At 36.2% G+C, this 22,705-nt stretch overlaps 2 protein-coding genes across 2 annotated transcripts; one reads left to right on the top strand and one right to left on the bottom strand.

Annotated features, from left to right (window-relative positions):
* Nucleotides 1-321: 321 nt before the first annotated feature.
* On the top strand, nucleotides 322-18,447 carry cdhr2 (cadherin related family member 2). Its single transcript, XM_048176261.1, is given in 36 exon segments — nucleotides 322-490; nucleotides 691-887; nucleotides 1,311-1,377; nucleotides 1,852-1,917; nucleotides 2,024-2,163; nucleotides 2,304-2,357; nucleotides 2,438-2,527; nucleotides 5,380-5,469; nucleotides 5,555-5,677; nucleotides 5,808-5,951; nucleotides 6,394-6,469; nucleotides 6,729-6,851; nucleotides 7,025-7,209; nucleotides 7,211-7,243; nucleotides 7,396-7,527; nucleotides 7,530-7,553; nucleotides 8,457-8,558; nucleotides 8,560-8,625; nucleotides 8,718-8,773; nucleotides 8,956-9,004; nucleotides 9,006-9,200; nucleotides 9,332-9,571; nucleotides 9,813-9,885; nucleotides 10,025-10,609; nucleotides 11,082-11,153; nucleotides 11,268-11,317; nucleotides 11,477-11,637; nucleotides 11,926-12,022; nucleotides 12,161-12,249; nucleotides 12,348-12,416; nucleotides 13,276-13,423; nucleotides 13,583-13,704; nucleotides 14,152-14,265; nucleotides 14,372-14,455; nucleotides 16,931-16,994; nucleotides 17,565-18,447. Coding segments are annotated over 34 exon segments (3,915 nt in total). The 5' UTR covers nucleotides 322-490; nucleotides 691-887; nucleotides 1,311-1,334; the 3' UTR covers nucleotides 17,721-18,447.
* A 12-nt stretch (nucleotides 18,448-18,459) lies between these two features.
* Nucleotides 18,460-21,831, bottom strand: LOC125258969 (G protein-regulated inducer of neurite outgrowth 3). Its single transcript, XM_048176237.1, has 2 exons — nucleotides 21,397-21,831; nucleotides 18,460-20,946 (listed from the first exon to the last, which is right to left on the bottom strand). Exon 2 carries the CDS (start codon nucleotides 20,860-20,862, stop codon nucleotides 19,255-19,257), a length of 1,608 nt encoding a protein of 535 aa, XP_048032194.1. The 5' UTR covers nucleotides 20,863-20,946; nucleotides 21,397-21,831; the 3' UTR covers nucleotides 18,460-19,254.
* Nucleotides 21,832-22,705: the final 874 nt, after the last annotated feature.

Below are 22,705 nucleotides of genomic sequence, written 5' to 3'. Positions count from 1 at the left end.
AATTTACTTTAGGATTCGTTGATCTCCAGGGCTCTAGTGGTTTTAGTTTGATCCCTCATTCCACAGCATGTCCAGTATGGTAAACACCAAACAATTAGGGACAAACAAACAAGCTTTTCTGTCATTCCCAGGAGAAAGTTCCTCCATTGTTTTTGTTTGCTAGCAGTAAAGATTCTCCCCAGGGGAGAGTAATCTTTTGTCTTTCTCTCGTTAATTATGAAGGCCCACGAGGGAAGTGGGCTCATTAGAGCCAGGCAGAGGGTAGGCCGGTTCTTGAATAACTAAAGAACTCATTTGCTCCCTGGAATCTCTCAGACCACGTTATGTCCAGCTCTCTGGGGTGATGACAAGAAAGAGCCAGAAAATAAAACCTGGATCTGAGGACACATGGTTCAAAGTAGATGTCATATAAACACTTCACTAGAAATGGTGGTGAGCCATGTTCTCGTCTTCTGGATTCTTTCAGCATTTTATGATCTCATCTAATCAGGTATAATAAAAAAAAAAAAATCTTTAACCCCAGTCATTTTCTATTTTAGACTTCATTTATCTTGTGTCTTTGAGTTTGCTCAGGAGTTGCTGAATTAATGTGTGAATGGACTGGATTATTCTAGACATAATCTGTTGTGACATTTGTTTGCCTACCCAGACTTGCTGTTCTGCTAAATCATTCTCTGAACACTGTTTTAGGATCTGATTCTGTAGTGCCACTAAGCAGCTTTGTCTACAGGGTGAGGAAGACATTTCTCCTCAGCGTTGCTAATGATTAACGTTTACAACTGAAGGACAGTAATAGCCGGTGATGCACTAGCCAAAGGTCTCATATTGTTCCCTCATTTGAAGAACGGCACTTGTTGGAATAACACTACAAGGGCAGACTGGGCACGGTAAGTCTTCATAAGCCATAATAATTTTTTCTCGTTATTATATATATTGATATTCAGTTACTGCTATTTAGAGCAATAGCCTATCTGGAATAAACTTCAATTCTCATAGATACTTTTTCAAGAATTAAATAAAAAAGAAATTATTTTTTAAAAATAAATAATCGATGACTTTACTTAGATATTGGTATATTAAATGAAAAATCAGTGCAAGTATGTTATTTATGATATTCAACCATTCCAGGGCTTGAAATGTAAGTCTTAAAGTCTTAAATGTGCTTACTTTTTAAGAATTGTTTTCCGTTTCATAACATTTTGTAAAATAAACCACTATAGCAAAATAATCAAAGTTCTATTACCTCTTTTTAGAGGTGGAAATGTTTTGGTTTAATGGTGATTTTGTGTTTTGTTTCTTTGATATTACAGTCTTACAGACAGACATGGGGAAGAATGGGGACACCATTACTTCTCCTTTTCACTTTTTTAGCCTCTGGTGAGTAGGCCTGTCTGAGAATCAATCAGTGTCCATTTCATCGATCAAAAAGATATGACTTGTTATACTTGCACTAGCTCAAAGTCCAAATCTAATTATGATACAGTCTTGAGTGGAGAAAAGCCAATGTGATAAAGTCTCACTGTTATTTACTGAGAATAATTCATAAAACTTGGTTCTTTTAAATACTTTTGGTAATACTTTATTTTACAGTGCCGTAGTTACACATTACTACACGTACTTAGTATAGTAATAAGAGTAAATGATGCATAATTACAAGTAACTAACCCTAATCCAAACCCTAACCCTAAATGTAACTCTATAGTATGTACATGTTAGTTCATAATACTCAGTACTTATTTGAGTAATTACAATGTAACTATGGTACTGTAAAATAAAGTGTAATGATACTTTTTTTTTTTCTTAGAATTGCTTTCTTATGACTCACATGCTTCATATTTGTGTTTTCTGCAGCGTATTGTAATTCTCTCCCTGAGATTAACATGAATCTGGTAAATGTGAGAGAAGATCTTCCAGTAGGTCTGTACATCAGCCCTAGTTTCAGTCTGTTAAACTCAATCCCATTTTGCATTTTTTTTTCTATGCCTTAATGTAACATTTTCCCAATGATTAATTAACCTGACAGGTGCATTTGCATTTCAAATCATTGCATCTGATCCGGATGGTGACACTCTAACATATAGTATCAGAGGAACAGACAGTAATTTTTTTGAAGTCAACAAAGTCACTGGTGAAGTCACAATCAAGAGTCAGCTGGACAGAGAGGTAGAGTCTGCCTATATATACCTGCCTACAACAATTGGGAATTATTATTATTAAATAATTTCCACAACAATTTTATTACAATTACTCTTCATGAAAGACAATCAGTTAACTTTGTATATGTATGTGTTTTCTTATATCAGACAAAAGACCTCTTACTCATAGAGGTTGTGGTGAATGATGGTGTTTATGCGGATGTAAGTTGGAAATATGAAAGTATTACCATGGTCAGAAAATTCACTTTCCTGAATCCTAACATGTATCTCTTCCCTTTCAGGTGACACAAAACGTTTATATTTCTGTGGATGATGCTAATGATAATGCACCTGTATTCAGTGGTCTGCCCTACAACATAGAGGTGCCAGAGGTGAGTTTATCATGATGAGCACTTTATCCTGTGGTGTAATATATGGATGTATAAATGGATGCTGTAACTGCTCAATAACTTACAGTTGTTACATTGAAGGAAGCGTTCACCTAAACTTGTCATTAGCTCACCCTCATGTCTTCAACAACAGGGCCGTTGCTAGGGTTGGAAAAAAAATATGTTATGAAATAATATATAATTGCATTGTATTTATTATTTCTCCAAAACTCAAGGCTAAATTTATAAGTTCCTGTTGTAAACTCTACAATTATTATTAGCATAGATCAGGGGTGCCCAATCCTGTTCCTGGAGATCTACCTACCTGCAAAGTTTAGCTCCAACCCTGATAAAACACACCTGAATCAGTTAATTAAGATCTTCAGGAGCACTTCATAATTACAGACAGGTGTGTTGAGCTGAGCTAGAGCTGAACTCTGTAGGAAGGTAGATCTCCAGGAACAGGATTGGGCACCCCTGGCATAGATGGTTTGTTGAAACCTTCCGATTGACAACAGCCCCGTCTACTGGCCGGAACAGGTGTCAGTGTTTTAATACGACGCTCATGCAACTGAGGCCAAAAATAAGAGAAGTAGCCTATATCCAGTGCTGGGTAAATTACTTACAAATACTTACAAATTGTTGTAGTTTACTGATTCCAAATGACTTGACAAAACAGTGGTTATGCAATCTATATTCCTCATTTTAGGTGATATATTCTGACTACAATCTTTTTTTTTGTTTGTTTAATTATTACTTTTAGATTACTTTTGGCCAACTTGTTTATCACATTGATTTGAATAAGATAATCTCTGGCGGGCACTCATAATGTTAGTATGCTTTTACATCAAAAATTGTCATAATTTAGAAATAAAAGGCATTATTCTACTCTGATTTTAGCCCTCTTATCTTAATGCTGTTTTAAGGGGCGTGTCTGCTGTGAGATTTCATTGTAAATGCCCACTGCTGTGATTGGCTAACATCTCCATTTGAAATAGCAAAGTATTACTCTCTTGAAAACTTTAGCACATTTTTACTGTTACAGCTCTCAAGGTTAACTAATCGTGAAAAGTGTTGATTATAGCATTACATTTAGATCTATGGTATTATATTTAGATCGTGGCATGAACGGTTGCAGTGATGAACATTGTAGCCGATGTTGTTGAGCACATGAAAGCAGTGATCTCATCATTGCAACTCAATTTCTGCACACTAACGAATGCTTTCATCATAACTAAACAGTCCAAATGAGATGTAAGAGATTTGTTGAATAAAATGGGAGTTTTGAGTCCAGAACTCAGTCACTGATAAACTTGCACTGTTTGATTGACAGTTCAAGTGATTATAAAGGGAGCATTCTTTGATCGCTGTCTATAATTTAATCACTGTTTAGATAACAGATTATTTTCATCCTACTTAGAGAAACAATGTGATGTTGACCGTTTAGTCACTGGTTTGATTTACTGACACACAGACAAAGAACATCTAACAGTAGGCTAGGCCTACATGAATTATTACATATCAGATAAGGTATTAGAATGAACACAGTTACTTACATGTTGTTGCATTACTATCGAGTCCATACCGTAAAAGTCTGTTTGCAAAACCTTCGCCGAAATTGATTTACCAAAGAATCCATAGTGAAATGTAACAGATCTTTGAAAGGGAATGTTACTTTTAGTTCTGTATCGTTCTTCTCGCCTCGTCATCTCACTAACATGAGGCTGGGCTAACATTGCAATAATGAAGTAGGCAATGATTTCACAGAGGCGGCATTTCACCTATCTGTGACATAGATAGGCACATTCCTGGACAAGTAGTTCGCTGGGCTTGGTGTCAATAAAAGCTTTTAGTGGACTAACAAGGAATCAGTTCTGAAACTTAGTTTTCAGTTCTGAAACTTACAGGATATTCTTATAGTACGATGACCTCTTATATATATATCAAAAGCTCAAAAAAAAAAAAAAAGATTTCTCAATTTATGATCCCTTTAAATATTATATTACGTCAGGGTTTCCCAGACTGGGAAAGACATTGTAAATCTGAAATGACATGAATTTATACGTTTTCATGTGTTTGAAAGACAAAAGCCTTCCAAAGACAGTAATATAGTAATATACACTTAATTTTTGGAATCTGATTATGTAATCCAGATTACATGTAATCAGTTACTACCCAGCACTGCCTGTATCCTGTCGGATTCGTAAACTAAACATTGCAACTAAACATTGCTGGTTTGCAAAGTTTAACTTGAGAACTAGATCTGTCTGGTTTGTGAACTAATCATTATTTTGTGAACTTTCTGGTTGATCCATGATTCCTTCACAAATCCTCCTGTTTTTGAGTCAGTTCAACTTGCATGCAAAATTAAACAACTCACTTCATCGGAATATTATGAGTGTAGAACAAAAGTGTAGAAATTTCTATGACTAATACCGTAGACCACTTTTATAATACGTTTTATGGTGCCATTGTGTCATACGGTGCCATTTTGAAGCTTGAAAGTTTCAGTCATCAGTTTAATTAAATGAGTGACAAGTAGATTGAACTGCATCTTCTGCAGAAGAAAGTAAGTCAAATGGGCTTAGGACAACATGAGTGTGAGTAAATGATGGCTGAACGAACTAATCGTTCGAGAGGAGTTGAGGTTTACAAGCTGTGTTGGTGTTGATCCCGTGTGAATGTGAGCTGTGCTAATTCTGTCTGTAATCTGCTCCAATTTAACTTTACCCTCAGTCTCTGAGCAAAGAGAGATCTTCGGGAATTGATAATGTGTGTCAATTTATTTATTCACTGTAGTTTGAGATGGGTTTTTTTCACGTTTATATTTGATGTTTTCCTATTCCCTCCTTCAGAATGTAGCTGTGGGCAGTACACTGTTCAAAGCAAGTGCCACAGATCGTGATTTTGGCCAAGCTTCTATTGTGTCCTTCAAAATTGATGAAGTATGTTCCCTTCCATGGAATAAGTTGAATTTTCACTCTCAATTCTCACTTTAATTGTATTCATAACACAGTATGTTTGTCTTAGGTTGTACCAAATGAAGGGACTGTACTGTTTTCAATTTCTGAGACCTCTGGAAATGTTATCCTGAACGACAATTTAAACTACAATGAGAAAAGCCCTTTCTATCAGATACGAATCATTGCATCTGTGAGTAAATATTTATGAAGTAATTATATTTATATAAGTTATGGGCTGTTTATAAAAATGATTGAGGGAAAATATCTGAAAAATTTACATACATTTACTGTGTCATTTGCTGTTCATTGGTTTTTGTCAGGATGGTGGTGGACAACTGAATGGTGAACACAAGGTTCAATCCACACCAGCATATGCATTCATTACGGTTAAAGATTTGCCGGATATCAACCCACAGTTTCTAAATTTAGCTAACTTTATTGTCATTAAGGAGAATTCAAATGTGGTGAGTGGTGTTTTTTTTTTTTAATTTTTTTTATTATTATTAATTTTGAAATGCTATACTTATCTACTTGTACGTCACAATGCAAAAATCAATGCTAAAAGCAAATAATACAATTTTATATAAAATAAAATGCATTAAATAAATAAATAAATAAAAACACAACATGAGCAACATAAAGACACACCAAGTATTTAATTGGTTTGTATAGGCTTTTCAAATTTAATAATGTTGCATATTGTTGTGCTTTTGCAGTTCATCTTAATTTTAATACATTTCGATTTTAATTTCAGTGTAACTTTGTTAGCTAAACATTTTTGGTACTGTGTTCGGGTACCACTTGATGATGTCTAATGTAAAATCTGGATCCGGAAGCAAAAACATTTGAGAACCACTGGTGTAATATCTCTCACCTTTGAACCTCTCACCATATGCTCCATCCCAGGATAAGTCAGTCTTTGTGGTGAAAGCCAGAGATCCAGATACTGGGGTCAACGACATTATCCGCTACAGCATTGAAAGTGAGTCAGCTGGAAATTTTTATTTTAAAGATGCACTTGAACTTTGAAAGATGAAAATGATATTTTTTCTTTAAAATGTCATTGTTAAAAGTACTCCATTCACTCTTTCACCAATAATTAAGATATAGTACCTAAGTAGTATTGGACTGGTCATGTGATCATAATATGGCAGCTACTTTGAGGACCACCCTTAATAAAACAGCTTTTTCTGGGCCACTTAAATGACTTTTTGTCTCTATTATTTTGTCCTTTTTCACAGAAACTAATGCACTAGACCTGTTCCAAATCAATGAGAACACTGGTGTAGTATCTGTCAAAACTCAAATAGACCGAGAGGAATTACTGGACATAGATGCTACTGTAGTACTGAGCATAAAGGTGAGTTTACTGGACTACTGAATTTGATGGTATTCCTGTTATTATGATATCAGATTTAACGGCAAACCAATGCCACTATATACTTTTAACTTTAACTTGTTAGTACCTATCATAACCTTTGATTTCTATTAACTTTTTTCTTTTTTCTTTATTTTTTCTTCCTGTACTTCAGGCAAGTGAGACAAACCCTTAATGTTGGATGGAGATTATTGCGAAGCACAGTATCAGACCTAACAATTACTATTGGCGACAAGAATGACAACGGCCCTGAATTTTATGAGTGTGAAGGTGAAACCTGCACACAGAAAAACAGCTTCACGGGCAATGTTGATGAGCATTCGTCTGCAGGACTGGCAGTAGCTGAACTGTAATATAACAGTCAAAGATCCAGACCAGGTCTGTAGTTATAATGTTTGCATGGTTTCCTCTGAGGAGATTCTGCATGGGCGTTTTTTTTTTTTCTTCTTCTTCTTCTTTTTTTCAGTTTTATTGAAATGATGACTATTATGTTGTTTTATGTGTTGATGATTAACTTATTTATGATCCAGAGGGAAAACAACAAGTTTAATCTCGAACTTGTTGGAGACGATAAAGATGCGTTCTCTGTCAGTCCCAGTTCTGGAGTGGGAGACAGTACTGTACAAGTGACAATAAAAGATCCTCAAGCTGTTGATTATGAGGAAAGAAGAAAGTAATGTATGTTCAGGTATGTATTTGAAGGTGTGCCTCTGGAGATTAACGAAATAATATAACTGGTCTGGTACTTTGACCGATGCGAGAACCATCCCCGCTTAGAAGAAAAGGACCTTGCCTTCTTAAGATAAATTACTTTTAGAGTAATTACAGATATGGCAAAGCATGCCAGGCACAAGTAATGGTGAATTTACTGTTTCAAGTTAATTACACCAACATGGAAACCAGTAAATATTTGATTATTTTAAACTGGGTGGCATTTATGATTGTGACCATTAAACATTAAGCCATTAAACAACAACAGTTAACTTTATGCAAGTAGTATAATGCAACAGTTATTTTCAGCCACCTAATTTGCAGCCTATAGAGAAAAAATAGTACTTTATTTTACAGTCCTCTTCCCAATGTACATGCAATGTACCTATTACAGTTATTACAATAACTAGGGTAATAACTAAGTACTAAACCTGAACCTTTCCCAAACCTAACCTTAACCCCTGTTAAAGTTATCTTATATTACCCAGTATTTTCTTAAAGTACACACTGTAAAATAAAGTGCAACTGAAAAATATTTGTATAAAAGCATTGGATGTCTCAGTCTTTGTGTCATTTCACTTGTTCATTACATTGAATTTCACTTGTATGGTTCACAACATTTTAACCATTTGTTGGTGAAGCCAAAATGAACAAAATAGCTTTACATTTTTTGTCTAAAATGTTACTTACTCTATATTAACCTCAACCAATTCCGTGAGTTTAGGATAAGACAATCTGTTTTTCCTAAACAATGTCAAACAGGGGTTCGGGTTTAGAAAACTTTGTAGTAGAAAGATTGCATACTTCACAAATCAAAAAACTACTGTTGAATCAAAATTATATAACATGCACTTCTTAATGCTTTATTATATATTCCCAGATTATTGCTAAAGATGCCAAGGATGAAAACTTCATCTCTACGGCTTCTGTCACTATTAACATCAATGATATAAATGACCACTTTCCTGTGTTTGAGAAGGACGGTTTATAATGAAGCTGTTGATGAACACTGTGAAGATGGAACTGTTGTGGCTACTATTACTGTAAGTGCACCTTCTGTTTACTCAGTTCACCTTGTCCATGGTGAGCTAAGTTTCATTGTATCTTGCACTCACTAATGTTCTGCTTTGACAGGCAACAGATGAACGATGCCTTGGATGATGGCAAAATCACTTACAGATTGATGCCAGAAAGCATGTATGTTGAATATTCAGTCAGCTATCATTTGGTTACACCAAAATTACTCAGTTACTTAGTCATTGCAAGTTTCTAGCTAAATATGTGACTGTTTAAGGTCAGATGTATTTCAATCATACTGGGGCATAAAAAGATGACTTCAAATGATATTTTCTTTTTTTTCTTCTAAAAATTGACCTCAGACGGTTGTTATTTGATGTCGATCCAAATACTGGAACTATCTATGTAATAAAATGGAGAGGGGCTTAACTGGGAAGGAACCAATTCCTACTCACCCACCTTGCAGGCCGTAGATTCAAAAGGCAATATTGGTAGCACTGTTGTGATGATCGACATTCAAGATATTAATGACCAGACACCAGAGATGAACAGAGACGTTTATGAGACCTATGTAAAAGAGAACGACGATTTCAAGCTTCAAATCAAGGTAACTTTATGGATGTAATTGTGATTGAAAAAGCAGCGTAGACTGTCACTGTATGACACTTTCATCCATGTATCTATATGTAATGGAAATCTCCTTATTTTCTAATACCTATTTTTAAATTTTTTTGATAGGCTATAGACAATGATGATCCAGATACACTAAACAGCAAAATCCAGTATCACATTAAAGACAGCTTATTCAGTAGTAACTTCACTATAGACCCGGACAGTGGTTTGCTTAAAAACAATGGTCAGCTGGACCGTGAGGCCATGGACCCTGATCTAGGGGGTTTGATTGAGTTGATAGTGTTCGCTTCAGACAAGGGCACACCATCCCTCAACTCTTCAGCCACAGTGATTATCAACATTGAGGTGAGAATCTGGCATTTACATAGTTAGAGATGTAGCTCTGCTACTTCATGGAAGTGCCCCTGCAAAACAAATGTAGTAAGGCTTTATTTGACTATTTATTAATGTGACTTCATAGTATACATTTAAATGTATATACCTTGGAATAATTTATTTATATGATGAATTTTTGAAAATAGATTTAGAAATATATTTGAATATAATTCAATAATATGATTTTTTTTTTTCTTTGTATTTTTCCCAGGATGTCAATGATAATTCTCCACGGTTCCTGGAGCCTGTTCCCGAATCCTTTCATGTAAAGGAAAGTGAAAGTGGCAAGTAGATTGTTGTGTTTTTTTTTTTAACAAATTTCATTATGATTTTAAATAATTTCCATATCTATAAACATTTTTCAAGACCTACGTGATTTGAAAATATCTTGTGAAAACCAACACTTCTTGTTGTCCCTTTTAGGCATATTGGTTGGCTCTCTGCTGGCTCACGACGCCGACCAAACAGCCTTCAATAACCGCATCATTTTTAGCATCACTGAAGGCAGTTTTGGGAGTTTCATCTTATATTCTGAGGCCCTCACTGAAGGTTACAGGGGCGACATCAGGGTGGATCCCGCCATTGAGCTGGACTACGAAAGTGACCGCACGTCTTATGATCTGACGGTGGAAATCTCGGACTTGGGTCAGAACAAATATACGATTAAAGTGAAAGTGATAGTGGATGATGTTAATGACACTCCACCTGTATTCCCATCCGCCATGACCCTGGAAGTAAATGAGCACAGCAGTTTGCCAGGGCCTCTGGGCACAATCAAAGGCAAAGATGTGGACAACACATTCCTTCTAGAATATGAGCTTATTTCTAGTGAATGCCAGTGCAATGGCACCAAAGGGCCGTGCCCCGAGGAGTGGTTCAAAGTTGAGCGTAACGGCGATGTGGTGGCGATTAGTAGTAAAGATATTGACTATGAGAAATGTGATAAAGTGTTCTTGAAAGCCATGGTGGTGGATCTTCTAACTGAGAAGGGGAAGAACAGTACTGAAGGTGCGTTCTGTTGCTTCTTACTGTCCTTCATTAAAAATGTGCTGTCTTTCTTTCCTGCATTGGGTTTTTTTCATAATATGTTTTGTTGTTAAAGGAATAGCTCATCTCCAAAATGTTCTAGTTTGTAATTTTCTTTATTCCATGGAGCACAGCACATGTTTTCCATAGAAAAAGGGGATTATAATTTTAATTTTCCAATTTTTGCTCCATTTCGCTTCTTAAATTTAATTTCTGATCACGTATAGTCAAACTTGCCATGTTATGTGGCACACATTTGTCATCACTGACTTCAAACCCTAAAAATGAAGAAAAATATAGAACTTGAACAATATTTTTAGGTGCACTATTCCTTCAATTTTAACATATCACATTTTACATTTTATGTATTTTCCCATCTCCTCTCTCATATTGACCAGTACCTTTAGTATTGAGTGCAATAAATATTAATAAAACATTGTTCACCTGCTTATAGGGATTGTGACCATTAATATTGTGGATATCAATGACAACGCCCCAGAATTCGTCACCTTGCAGGATTTCTATGGTAAACAAAATTATATTTAAAAAAAAAAATGTAATCTTGACCTTGTTTTGATTAAAACATAGAAAGTAAATGTATATGCTTTCAAAAAGTTTTAACATATTTATGTTTCTCCAGTTGTAGTCATTGACAAAGTAGAGTCGGGCACATCTGTCGCCAGAGTTTATGTGAGTGTGATAATTTACTTATTTACAATTAGAGGTCTCTATATCTATCACTCTTTGTACTGTAATATACATTTATCCACTGTTAGGTAATTTTTATGTCAGAATACAAAGTCTCTATAAAGTATTTTCCCTGTGTTTATTTCCTCTTAACCCTTTAAGGCCAATGACAGAGACACAGAGCATAAAAACAGGGTAACCACCTTTAAAGTTATCGAGGTGGTCTTTATCGGCAGTGAAGGGAATTCCACAGGGAATTGGCTTCTCACCGCTGACAATCCCGCTCAGGAAGATGCTGAAGGAATTTTTAGTACACATATAAGGTGAGAAATTAAAATTTGGAACCTGTTTGTAATTCCGTATTGTAAGTCCTTATATGGTGCGATGCAACAAGTTTTTTGAACATCAAACAATTTGTCTGACCATGCTGAATAATTCAAAAGAGAATCAGAAAATCAAGTCAAGTCAAAATGTCAATTCTGCAATTCAAAATGTAACTAATTTATTAAACAACTAATTTATTGCTTTACACCTGAGGATACAATTGATTGTAAAAGGCACAAAGAAACTAACTTGAGGTAAACATGCAAATGCCTCTTTATAATTTCCAGGTCATCTGGGACAACGGATAATAGTAAAAAAGGGAAGTACATGATTAAGGTGGAGGCGTCTAACACTGATGGTCTCAGTTCCACCTCTGTGGTTGAAGTAGGGCATTTTCACCACTACAATTAATTAATTAATTAATTCAATCAATTCATTAATTAATAATCAATCAATTCAATTAATAATGCATTCATTCATTCAGTTTCGTTTTGGTCAATTTCTAATTGCATTGTTTTGCAGCTTCTCACAGTTGACAAATCCTACAGAGTCAGTCTCAGATTTAATGCACCTGCGTCTGAAGTCAAAGACAATTTGCCTAAGATCAGAAAGTAAGGAAATATGTATCATGATTATAGTTCATTTATTTAATACTTTTTTTTCTTTAATTCAGGCCAAAGAATAAATGGGTGTGATATATTTCTTACAGTATTCTGACAAGTGCTACAAAAGCAACGGTGGAAATCTTTAATGTGGATAGTGAGAACAGTGCTCAACGGTAAGATTCTGCAAACCACATCCCCATTTATACATACATACAGTAAACTACATTGAATCTCACAAAACACATGTACGCCTGGAATATCTGGATTTTTTTTATCTCATTCCGATGTTGGAATTTGTAAGATCCAGCAGGTGGCGTGTACATCATAGAATAATGAATCCAAGTCGGTTTGTATTTTCTCTCCAAAAGGGACTCAAAAGTCCCTGTAGATGTCCTGTCTTGCCAGTCCTACTGTTATTAAGCAAATGCTTCCTTGTGTCGCATAATTACAGAAAATTCTAGATTTGATTTTCGACAAAGGGCCAGCATAAGTTTATTAATTTTCATAATTTAAAGATTTTTCAGTAACACTTTATTTTGATGGTCCCTTTTGAACATTCTGTTGACTATAAGTAACTTTGTAACTACATGTCAACTAACTCTCATTAGAGTATTAGTAGACTGTCTGCTTAATATCTGCTAACTCTTTATTGTGATGGTCCCACAACAGATATTCTACTGACTATAAGTAACTTTGCAAGTACATTTCAACTTATTCTAACCCTATCCCTACCAGTCTACTAATACTCTACTAATACTCTAATACTAAAAACCTAATTACTATAAAGCTGAAATAAAAATAAAGCTGAATGTAAAAAAAAAAATTTAACATGACAAAAGGAAATATCAAAATTACTCAAACTAAGTACAAGTACTGTGGAAGCTTAAAATATAAAATGCGAATTCAAAATATTAATAAACACTATAATAGCAAATATTACTATATTTTGTATTATTTATAAATGATATAAATAAAACAAAAATAACTGTGGTTTCCATACAGTGAAAGCAGAATTTGTTATGTTCTTTGCAGATCTGAAGAGATTACTGTTTTGGAGGCTTATTTTGTGTTCAGAAACGGTACAGCTCTTAACTATGATGCAGTGACCTCAATCCTGAATTCAGAGGAAGTCTATAGGGAATTTGGATACCAACTAGTTGAGCTTGGATTTACTGGCATCGTAAGTAACTAAAACAAATAAAATTAATAATAATTCCCCTTTTTAAAACACCTGTTGAATTGTGATATTTCAAATGTTAAGCATGAAGGCCGAAGTTGTTGTTCAAGGCATTAAGCTTTAATTTTTTTTCCAATTAATTATTTTCAATTCACTTAACAGTCGACAACAATTACCGAGACTACAGAAGACAAGACAGAGGTATTCATCATGATTGGTTTGATGGCTGCACTGGCGATCGTTCTTGTTGTAACAACCACCTCACTTGTGTGCATCAGAAGAAAGTAAGAACTGCTGAATTACCTATTAAATGCATTACATGCTTTTGTCATAACTTATCGGTCTCTGCTGTATACCATTCATTTATATTTGACCTTTTGAAAAATTTTAAAGCTAGATTGTAATATTTGTGTTGCTAAAGTTAGCAGTCATGCATCTGAAGTTGGATAGGAAGGCATTGCAGGTCATGTAGGGTGCATGTACTAATGCATGTAGTAAACTTGCATGATTCCATCTGTCAGACATATTTCCAACATTAGGCATGGAGCCAGCATTATAGAATACCCTCTAACCTCAGTCTGGGTCACAAACTGCACAAATCTATTCGTTTCAACAGATAAAAAAAAAGAAGAAGCTCTTTCTGATGTGCTGTGCACCCACACACATATGCACAAACACACAGGAGTTACTCCATATACAACGTAACGGTATTAGTCTCTTTTACCTTTCAGCTACAAGAGGAAACTAAAGGCAGCCAAAGCCATGAACTCAGCAGCCACAGTGGTCATACAGAATCAGAAGAGCGGGCCTGTTGTTCCTGGAACCAACAAGTACACCAAAGAAGGGTGAGACATAACAAGCTGCCTAAAATGCTGGCCCAGTATAATATTATTTTGAGCTGGCATTCAGCAGCAGGCTGGTGCATGAGATTGTCTGATATATATTCCACAGAGCAAACCCAGTGCTGAATATGAATATCGACACAGCCACAGACCTTGGCTTTGATGAAGATGGCTCCAGCGCAGACAGAGAGAGGTACCGTGACAGTACACTAAACACATCAGCGCTAAGCTGGAGATTCACAGAGTGTAAATTATTATATATTTTACATAGAAGAAAATTATGAAAAGAAGAAAGTTCAAAATATTGTACTGCTGAAACAGATTTGTAGACTCACAACAAACGTGGCTCATTTGATCTTGTCATTGTCATTCTGTTTTGAAATTGTGCTAAATTATTCATAACTTATTTAATTACTAGGGCTGTTCATTTATTAAAATGACACACTATCGTTAACATGTTTGGGGTTGGTAAGCTTTTTTTTTAAGTTTTAGAAAGATTACTTTTATTATTATTATTATTATTATTATTATTATTATCAGCATTGAAAATGGTTGTGCAGCTACATATATATATATATATATATATATATATATATATATATATATATATATAGAGAGAGAGAGAGAGAGAGACAGACAGAGAGAGACAGAGAGAGATGAATAAAATAGCATTTATTTTGAAATAGAAATCTTTGATAACAATTGTATTTACTGTCACCTTTGAACAGATTAATACATCCTTGTTGAAGAAAAGTATCAGTTTTTTTAACCCTTAAATGCATGACTGTTTCGCCAATCATTCTTACATATTCGGGTCTTTATCGACCCGGATCTATATCTAACACGGAAGGATCTCTACCTGTCGTGATAATATAAAACTCCTCTGATATTAGAGTAACAATTACAGAAGAATGAAATAAATTGTATTTTGTTACCTTTTGGAGTTTGAAAGGGTTCAGTTTGAGCAGATATTTTATGCCGTCATCACTGTCCTCGTCAGAGCTCATTTCCCAGTAAATTCAGCAAATAAATGGCGAGTTTTATGTTTGAGGTCACGAATATGAGCCCATTCGTGATCTCAAACAAATTCTCAGAACTATATAATTTTCAACATCTTCAAAATCAATATTTCGATCGCTAACAGCTTCACCAGATCCATCCAGTAACAGTTACAGTCATATTTGATTGAGTTCAGTACTTGCTCCGCAGTAAATAGTTGAGCCATTTCATGTTTCTCTTATTATTTCGTTTTCTGTCTAAATGAGTCGTCACTTCAGCATTGTGTATCAGACATTGCCACCTTGTGGAATAAAGGTGAATTGCACTTATTCTGTCATCTAAGATTCAATTATTGTTGTGCAGAAAAAATATACGTACACTAATACATACCTTGGGTCGTTTGCGACCCTATACAATTTTTACAAAAAAATGAATACAAAAATAGGCATTCTTTTATAATTTTATGATTTTTTTTCTTGTTATATTCTTTATAATGAATTGATTGAGGAATACCAAGAAGGTTGATGTCTAACTTTAAAAAATAAACGAGGAGGAGGGTAGTAAATGACGTCCCGGGTCACTAAAGACTCGAGGTATGCATTTAAGGGTTAACCATTAAATGTGACACTCTTTTTAATTGCACTATTATTATTATTATTATTATTATTATTATTATTAATCATAATAAATTATCAAACACTAACAGCCATATTAGTTACTTAATATATCATAATTGTCTGGTCTCTCAGGCAGTTTGTGATTGCATATATTTACATTAAGAGGTAAAATGTGATCTTATGCATATGCACACCTGCTCTGAAATGATCTGGACAATATGATACCAGATCACAAATTCAAAAACTGACTGCTGTAAAAGATGAAAGACACTGACCTACACTGGAAGTGTTTGCATGTTTATCTTGTCATGGAATTTCACATTACTGCATCCTACTGTGGTCCTCCATGACAGATGAACATCTGTAAGTATTGATTTGTGGTCAATAGTAGATTATTAGTTTTACTAGTGTGGAATTACAAATTTAAGAATCTGTTTAAAATCTAAGATCCTACATCCTGACCATTTGGCAGGACAAGCTCAAGATACAGCAGTGCTTTTGTCTCTATGATAATGTAAAGGTTTAGGTGATACTGCCAGACTGATTGGATTAGCACCTATGCATTTGAATGACACAGTTATGCTTATTAGATCATGGCTGGGAAATGTAGGCAATGATCTGATTCCTGTACTGCATTTGCATCCTTTTGTTTAGGTTGTCCACACCTCTACTCTATGTATCCCTCCCCCTTGAATGTATATGAACTACCAAGTCACTGCCTTAGTCAGACTTTGGATGACCACAGCGACGCACAGTGTGTTTCTCAATAAAGAGTAACTTCTGCTTCAAGAGATCCCAAAGTCTCCTGGTCTATGCTTCTGAGATTTCCAACACTAGCAATAGTTTTAGTTAAATGATGTGGTGATATTGGTGACCCCATATTTCTCAGAATCACACTAAGCTTTACTAAGTTATTGATTTTCTTTCAAGCTTCATAACTGATCCAAAATGTCTCTACTGGTAACTTTTTTCCCCCACAATGTCACTTCATACAGAAAAGTTGCTTTGTGAGATTCTGATTATGTGTGTGTGCTGTGTCTGTTCTGTTTTAGCCTTAATTCCCTGGACTACAACATTGATATGACCATGACAGATAAAGACACTATGCCAATGATGGTAAATGTATTATTGAAATGAATATAATATACAGTGTATGGGGGGTAAAAGTCTGAGACCACTAGTGAAAATCAACATAATTTAAGTGAAGCGATAAATTGGAAAAATTAACATGAATTTGATCATTTTTGTTAGCATTTATAATGTACCCATTGTGCTTTAATAACAGCAGCACTCAAACTGCATGAAGTCTTCAAATCATGCTGGAGAACATTATCATTAGGAAAGAGTATCCAAAGAGTATCTTGTGCTTCAGTAGAAGCAAAAACATCTGACCATCTGTCACGATGGTGTCCACATTGTCAATAATTTGATTAGAAATGACAGAAATTGTGTAGAATCTAAAATATTTCTTATACTTTTTACTTGAAAATGTTTCTTTGTTTTAAATTTTTCAAAACCCTAAAAGTTTTCAAATCCCCAAAGATATTTAAATTATAGATTTTCAGTGTGATCATAGACTTTTGGATTCCACAGTATTCCAAGAATATAATTATATTGCAAGAGAAGTATTTATAAGCTCTTTGGCTGTGTCTGTTTTGAGTGCTTATGTTTCCTGTTGTGCGGTAGGCAATTCAGGAAGAAGAGGAGGAGGATGACGACAGGAGCGAATCTCCATACATTGAGCCTTTGGGTGCTGCATTGGCCCAGCGAGAGAAGAGGAGAGGTGCAGACAGCCCTGGTCTCACTTTTGCAAACCCTTCCATAGACACCACTGATCTCTAACATTCAACCTCTGATCCTCCATCTCTCTGCCTATTTTATATGTGGTTCTGCCAAAAAAGAGAAAAGACAAAATTTCATACTATATTCTATTTTGCCAAACTCTAACTCTAAACAAGACCTTTAAAGTTAACCCATGACTTTGAATGCTGTATCAACAATGCACTTTGAAATGTAAGAGTTGGTCGGGAAAAAAAAAAGTACGAAATTTTGGGGAAAGAACCATTCTCATTGCACTAAAAACAAGTGTTAATTCAAACAGTCTTTGAAGCCTAATTTTACTTTTCATTATTTTTGTTATTTTCCATCATTCTTTTTTTTTTTATTATATTAAATTCTGAACTTTTGGGATCTCTAATATGTAATACTTAATCCTTTATATAAAGTTTTGTTGTACAGAACAATGGAACTCTTTAAAAAATGTTAATTTTTAAAAATGTAATATTATTTTCTATCTCTGAACAAAAACAAACTGCATCAACAGAAACTAAAGTATAAAACTGCTTGTCTACTCTGCCAAATATTACCTGGCACTAGCCTGCTTAGTTTAGGTCTGATCAAAGTTAGCAAAAAAAAAAAAAAAAATCATATCTTGCTAAGCCAGATTGGTGGCCAGGGTGTATATATCGTAAACTGTCTATATATGGTGTATTGTTATATGTTCAAAAAATTTCTTTGTTGCTATTTTACTCAAATAAAATTTATCATGTTATCAAAATGAGTGACAAAATCAAGTGTTTGCTTTTCCCTTGTAGAGATGATTTAATTTCAAAATTATTCACTTCACAGCTCTCACAACAGTCACAAAACATCACACAAAATGTAAGGCTTGAAGGTGTGTTCGTTACGGGTGTGCTGAGCTGAACTGCAAAAACAAGACAAATCCATTTCATATTACAGGGTTATACAAAAGCCAATAGAAAAAGAAGAATCTGTAAACCCATAAAGAACACCAAACATTTCACTGTTGAAAAATCAGAGACGTCATCTATTACATGTTGCCTGAAACACCAAGAATAGGTTAGGTCTAGGTTCATTTTTGTCTAATACGCAGTACTTGGTACTGTCACTCTATAAATGTATTCTACCACTCCTTAACTATACATGGTGAATTCATATACATGTTTGAAATATATAAATTTTAAAGGTAAAATTATTTGTGTAAAATATTGTAAAAGGGCACTTTAAAAGTGATCCTCACTGACCACAACAACATCAGGGTAGCACGGACTTGACAGAAGCAAGCAAATATACACTCATAGCAACAAAGCTGGAAGGAGCAATTTCAAAGCCAAAGCACGAGGAGAAATCAAGACGACTGTAATTTGCAGTTTATCAAACCAAACCAAAAACGATGATTATCCATATAGGGGCTTCTTATGGCAAGGTGTCAGTACGAGTCATTTCAAATGTCTTAAGAACATTAAAGGGGCGTATCATCGAACAAAACCCAATCCTGTGCTCAGCCAAGGTGCACAAATCTGGGAGAGATTGTCTCATTTGGACTATTAAAGTGGTTTCAACTGTCATGCCTTTCTTAGTTTTCCTCGTCTTGACGTGGTCTTGAACAACAACTTGGTCGCCGGACGTTTCTGAACCACTGGCGAAAATGATTCTGTCGACGCCTGCCACTCTGAACTATCTTTTCTTCACTTTGTTCTTTGGCTGGGCTGCTTTCACCAGGGTCTGACATGGGGGGAGGACTGGAAGGCATCGTTGTAGATGTTTCGGTCAGATCCGCTGGCAGAACATCTGTCAGAGCAGGCAAAGCTGAAGGTTGTTTCTTTTGCTTCTTTACCTGTTTCTCCAGGTGTTTCTGGATGGCCGTACCCAGCACTGCCACCTCCACCACTGCACCGTACACCTCCCAAGTCATTCCCTTTTCGTCCCAGCTCACCTCCTGAACTGGTTCTGGAACTTCCTCTGGCACCACCCCAATCCGTGGTTCTGGCTCTGGGATAACCTCAGGTGCGGTCAGAATGATTGGGCTCATGGGAGCTGTGGCAACCGAACGGAATTCCACCTGCAAGCCCACCTGCAACTCGGCATCTTTGGTCTGTATGGTCTCGGCCACCTCTGTACTGCGCTTGTTGGCGAGTTTTCCAAAGGTGGTTGGAAAAAGGAATGCTGCGGAGCCTTCGGGAGGAGTCATGGGGCTGGTGGCCACTGATTGGTACATCACTTCCAGACTGACCTGGGTTTGCACATGCTGTGCGCGTCCAGGTGACCGATTCAAGCCGAGCGTCTCTTGCGAAGGCCGAATGGCATCCCTGGATTCAGTCGATTCGGTTTTCTTCAGTTTTACTTCTACATCTTCAGGCTTTGTGGGCTGATCTTTCAGACTGCAGACATTTACTTCCACCGAGGCCCTTGTGTTAGCATGTGTGCTACTTGCTTCTGTTTTCTGAGGGGTGCTTGAACATTTTCTTCCAGAGTTTGTCTCATTGCTACTATCCCCAGGATCTCCAGGCAATCTTGGTTCTTCAGTGGCGGTATTCTGCTCAGTTGATACGTTGCTTATCACGCTGGTTTTCTGAACTTGACTGACCTCAGTCATGTTCACCACAACGATGGAACCATCGAAACTCTCTTCCTCAGTCGCTCCTCCACCCTCAATGGAAGAGACATTCTCGGGTTCAGTAGGGCAGCTGGAAGTCTTCTGCTCCCCATACTCTTCATCCTCCTCATCCTCCAATGTACAGTCATGATTGGTCACCAGTATGGTGATCTCCTGGTTAATCTCCTGGTCAAAGTTCTGTCGGCCAGGCGCCAAGCCCGTCTTATCTGCTGGTTCCTCTGCTTGGTTAACACACCTCTCTTGTTTGCACTCTGCCTCAGGTGGCTCATTGCTCTCGACTGCTGTTTGAGTGGAAGATAAATCCTCTTCTAATCGCTGCTCATGTGGAATTACTGACTTGATCTGATCTGATGTAACCTCTGGGTCAGGTTGCTCCTCGATGCTGCCGCAGATATCCTCTTGTATTGAGGTCCCTGGGTTTTCAGATGCCTTTGACAGATTTTCATCAGTAACAGTGTCCTTCATAAGAGGCGTATAGTCAATACTTGTGTCATCCGTGTTTAAAGTTGTGCTGGTCCCTGATCCAACTTTCCAAACTTCACTTTCTGTCAGAACAGGACCCTCCATGGGTTTAGAGATGGGTTTGTGTTGATCCGAGAGAGGGGAAGTAAAATGTCTGAGCTTCACAGTCTCACACCACTGATAGTTTTGCTGGAAAACATTTACATAAATGCTTTAGTGCATTAATGCGGGTGCAATTATCAAAAAATGGCACTTGACATGCATTAATGAAAGCATACTTCATTTTTTTAATTTTTGAAAACGTATTACAATAGATAAAATTCAATTCAAGTCAGACTGTTTTTTAATGATCTCAGATACTGACAAAAATCATTTCTGTTCTTGAAATTATTTTTTACATAAAATTACATACAAACTTCAGCCTTACAATACTTATGAAAGGAAGAATAGTATCAGTTGCTAATAAATCGATCCCTTTTTTTTCATTCGAAAAAAGAGAGATCTAATAATGTCATGGTCGCTGTCTGATTTGGTTCATCCACACACAGTGAACTTGCTCGGTAACAGTTCCCTCTAAAACCCAAACTACGACGACACAATGAGACCGTTATTGAAAAAGAACACCCCAACGACACATACCTCAACTGCACAACAGATCAAAAGCTGTATCCATATTTTCAAAGCCAAAGCATGTCTTCACACTCCAAGCTCCTCTTTTAGGTTCTCAAAATAAGAGGCAGGCTGTAGATGGTTTGTTTTCCAGAAGAATCTCAGTGGATGGTAGTCCTTGGATTTCACTTTGGCTGCGAGTACTGAAAGCTTCTGATTTTTAGTTTCCCTGGAAACCAGACTCAACCTGGCAGTGAGTGGTAATGAAATGACAAAGTATCTCTAGCTTTATAATCAGAAGCAAATGATGGTGATTACAATCCAGGATTTTTTTTCTTCAAAAAAAAGAAAAGAGAATAGGATAAAAAAAAAAGTCACACATGGCTCTTATGTAATAAAAACACAAATGAAATAATGTACTTTGGCAGACAAGACACTAAAGGGTGCACCAGTAATGTCTTTGTGATCTCTGAAACAAAAACATTTGATACACTTTAGTTTTTCTTTTGAAATATATGGAATGAATTACATTTTCATTATATTGTCACAGTAGACAAATCACAGTATGTTTAAGTTGGTGGAAAGTGCTGGACAATGTAGGTCATGCAGGACAAGATTATCTTCTAATTAATATTATTTCTGAATGTTATTGCAAGCATGCAAGTATAAGGCTGAATGTTAAATATAAGAAGGCTTTTTGGATTCATGCATGTGGTTGCATACTGGCCCTTTCCACCTCACCGTGTCGTGGAGTGTGTTCTGGAGAGCTGTATTCTATCGCCTATGTTCTCACCATAAAAATCGAGTGGCTTTTGCCAATCGCACGCTCCTGCAGAATATTTGTTGCCTAGCAACCAACCATGTACATGCAAGGGGGTGGAGTGACTGTGCTTATGGTAATGGAGGGGGGGGGGGGGGTTCAGACAACACATGCCATATTTTGAAAACAAGAGGATGCTGCCTGTCATTGCAGGCGAATGAGAGGAGGAGGTGGAGGTGGAGGTGGAGGTGGATAGGGATGTAAAGATGATGGGGGTGTGGAGGTGGAGAATATGGGCAAGAGGACCACAAGTGCTGGAGATCAACTACAAATTAAGTTGCAAAGCCTTTCCTCAGGATGAAACTGTTTGACATTTGCGTCTACCACAGATATGAACACTAATGGGTACATCTTGTCTGCTTACATCTTCAGAGAATTTCCATTAATAAACAGTTCAGGATATTTGTTTCCAGTTAGCTTTTATAGACACCTACACAATCTGGCACTGATAAGTGATTTTTCTTGATTTTTCATGCCATAAATGTGAAATAAACATTCTATTTTTCATATTCGTGTTTT

The sequence above is a fragment of the Megalobrama amblycephala genome, linkage group LG23, assembly GCF_018812025.1.
Source record: "Megalobrama amblycephala isolate DHTTF-2021 linkage group LG23, ASM1881202v1, whole genome shotgun sequence".
NCBI lineage: Eukaryota > Metazoa > Chordata > Actinopteri > Cypriniformes > Xenocyprididae > Megalobrama > Megalobrama amblycephala.
The sequence above is the reverse complement of the archived record's forward strand: the minus strand, read 5'-3'. Positions and strand labels throughout refer to the sequence as shown.

Excerpts from the sequence above, each read along its gene's own strand:
- LOC125258969 (XM_048176237.1), bottom strand. The coding sequence starts at position 20,862 with ATGGAGGGTCCTGTTCTGACAGAAAGTGAAGTTTGGAAAGTTGGATCA.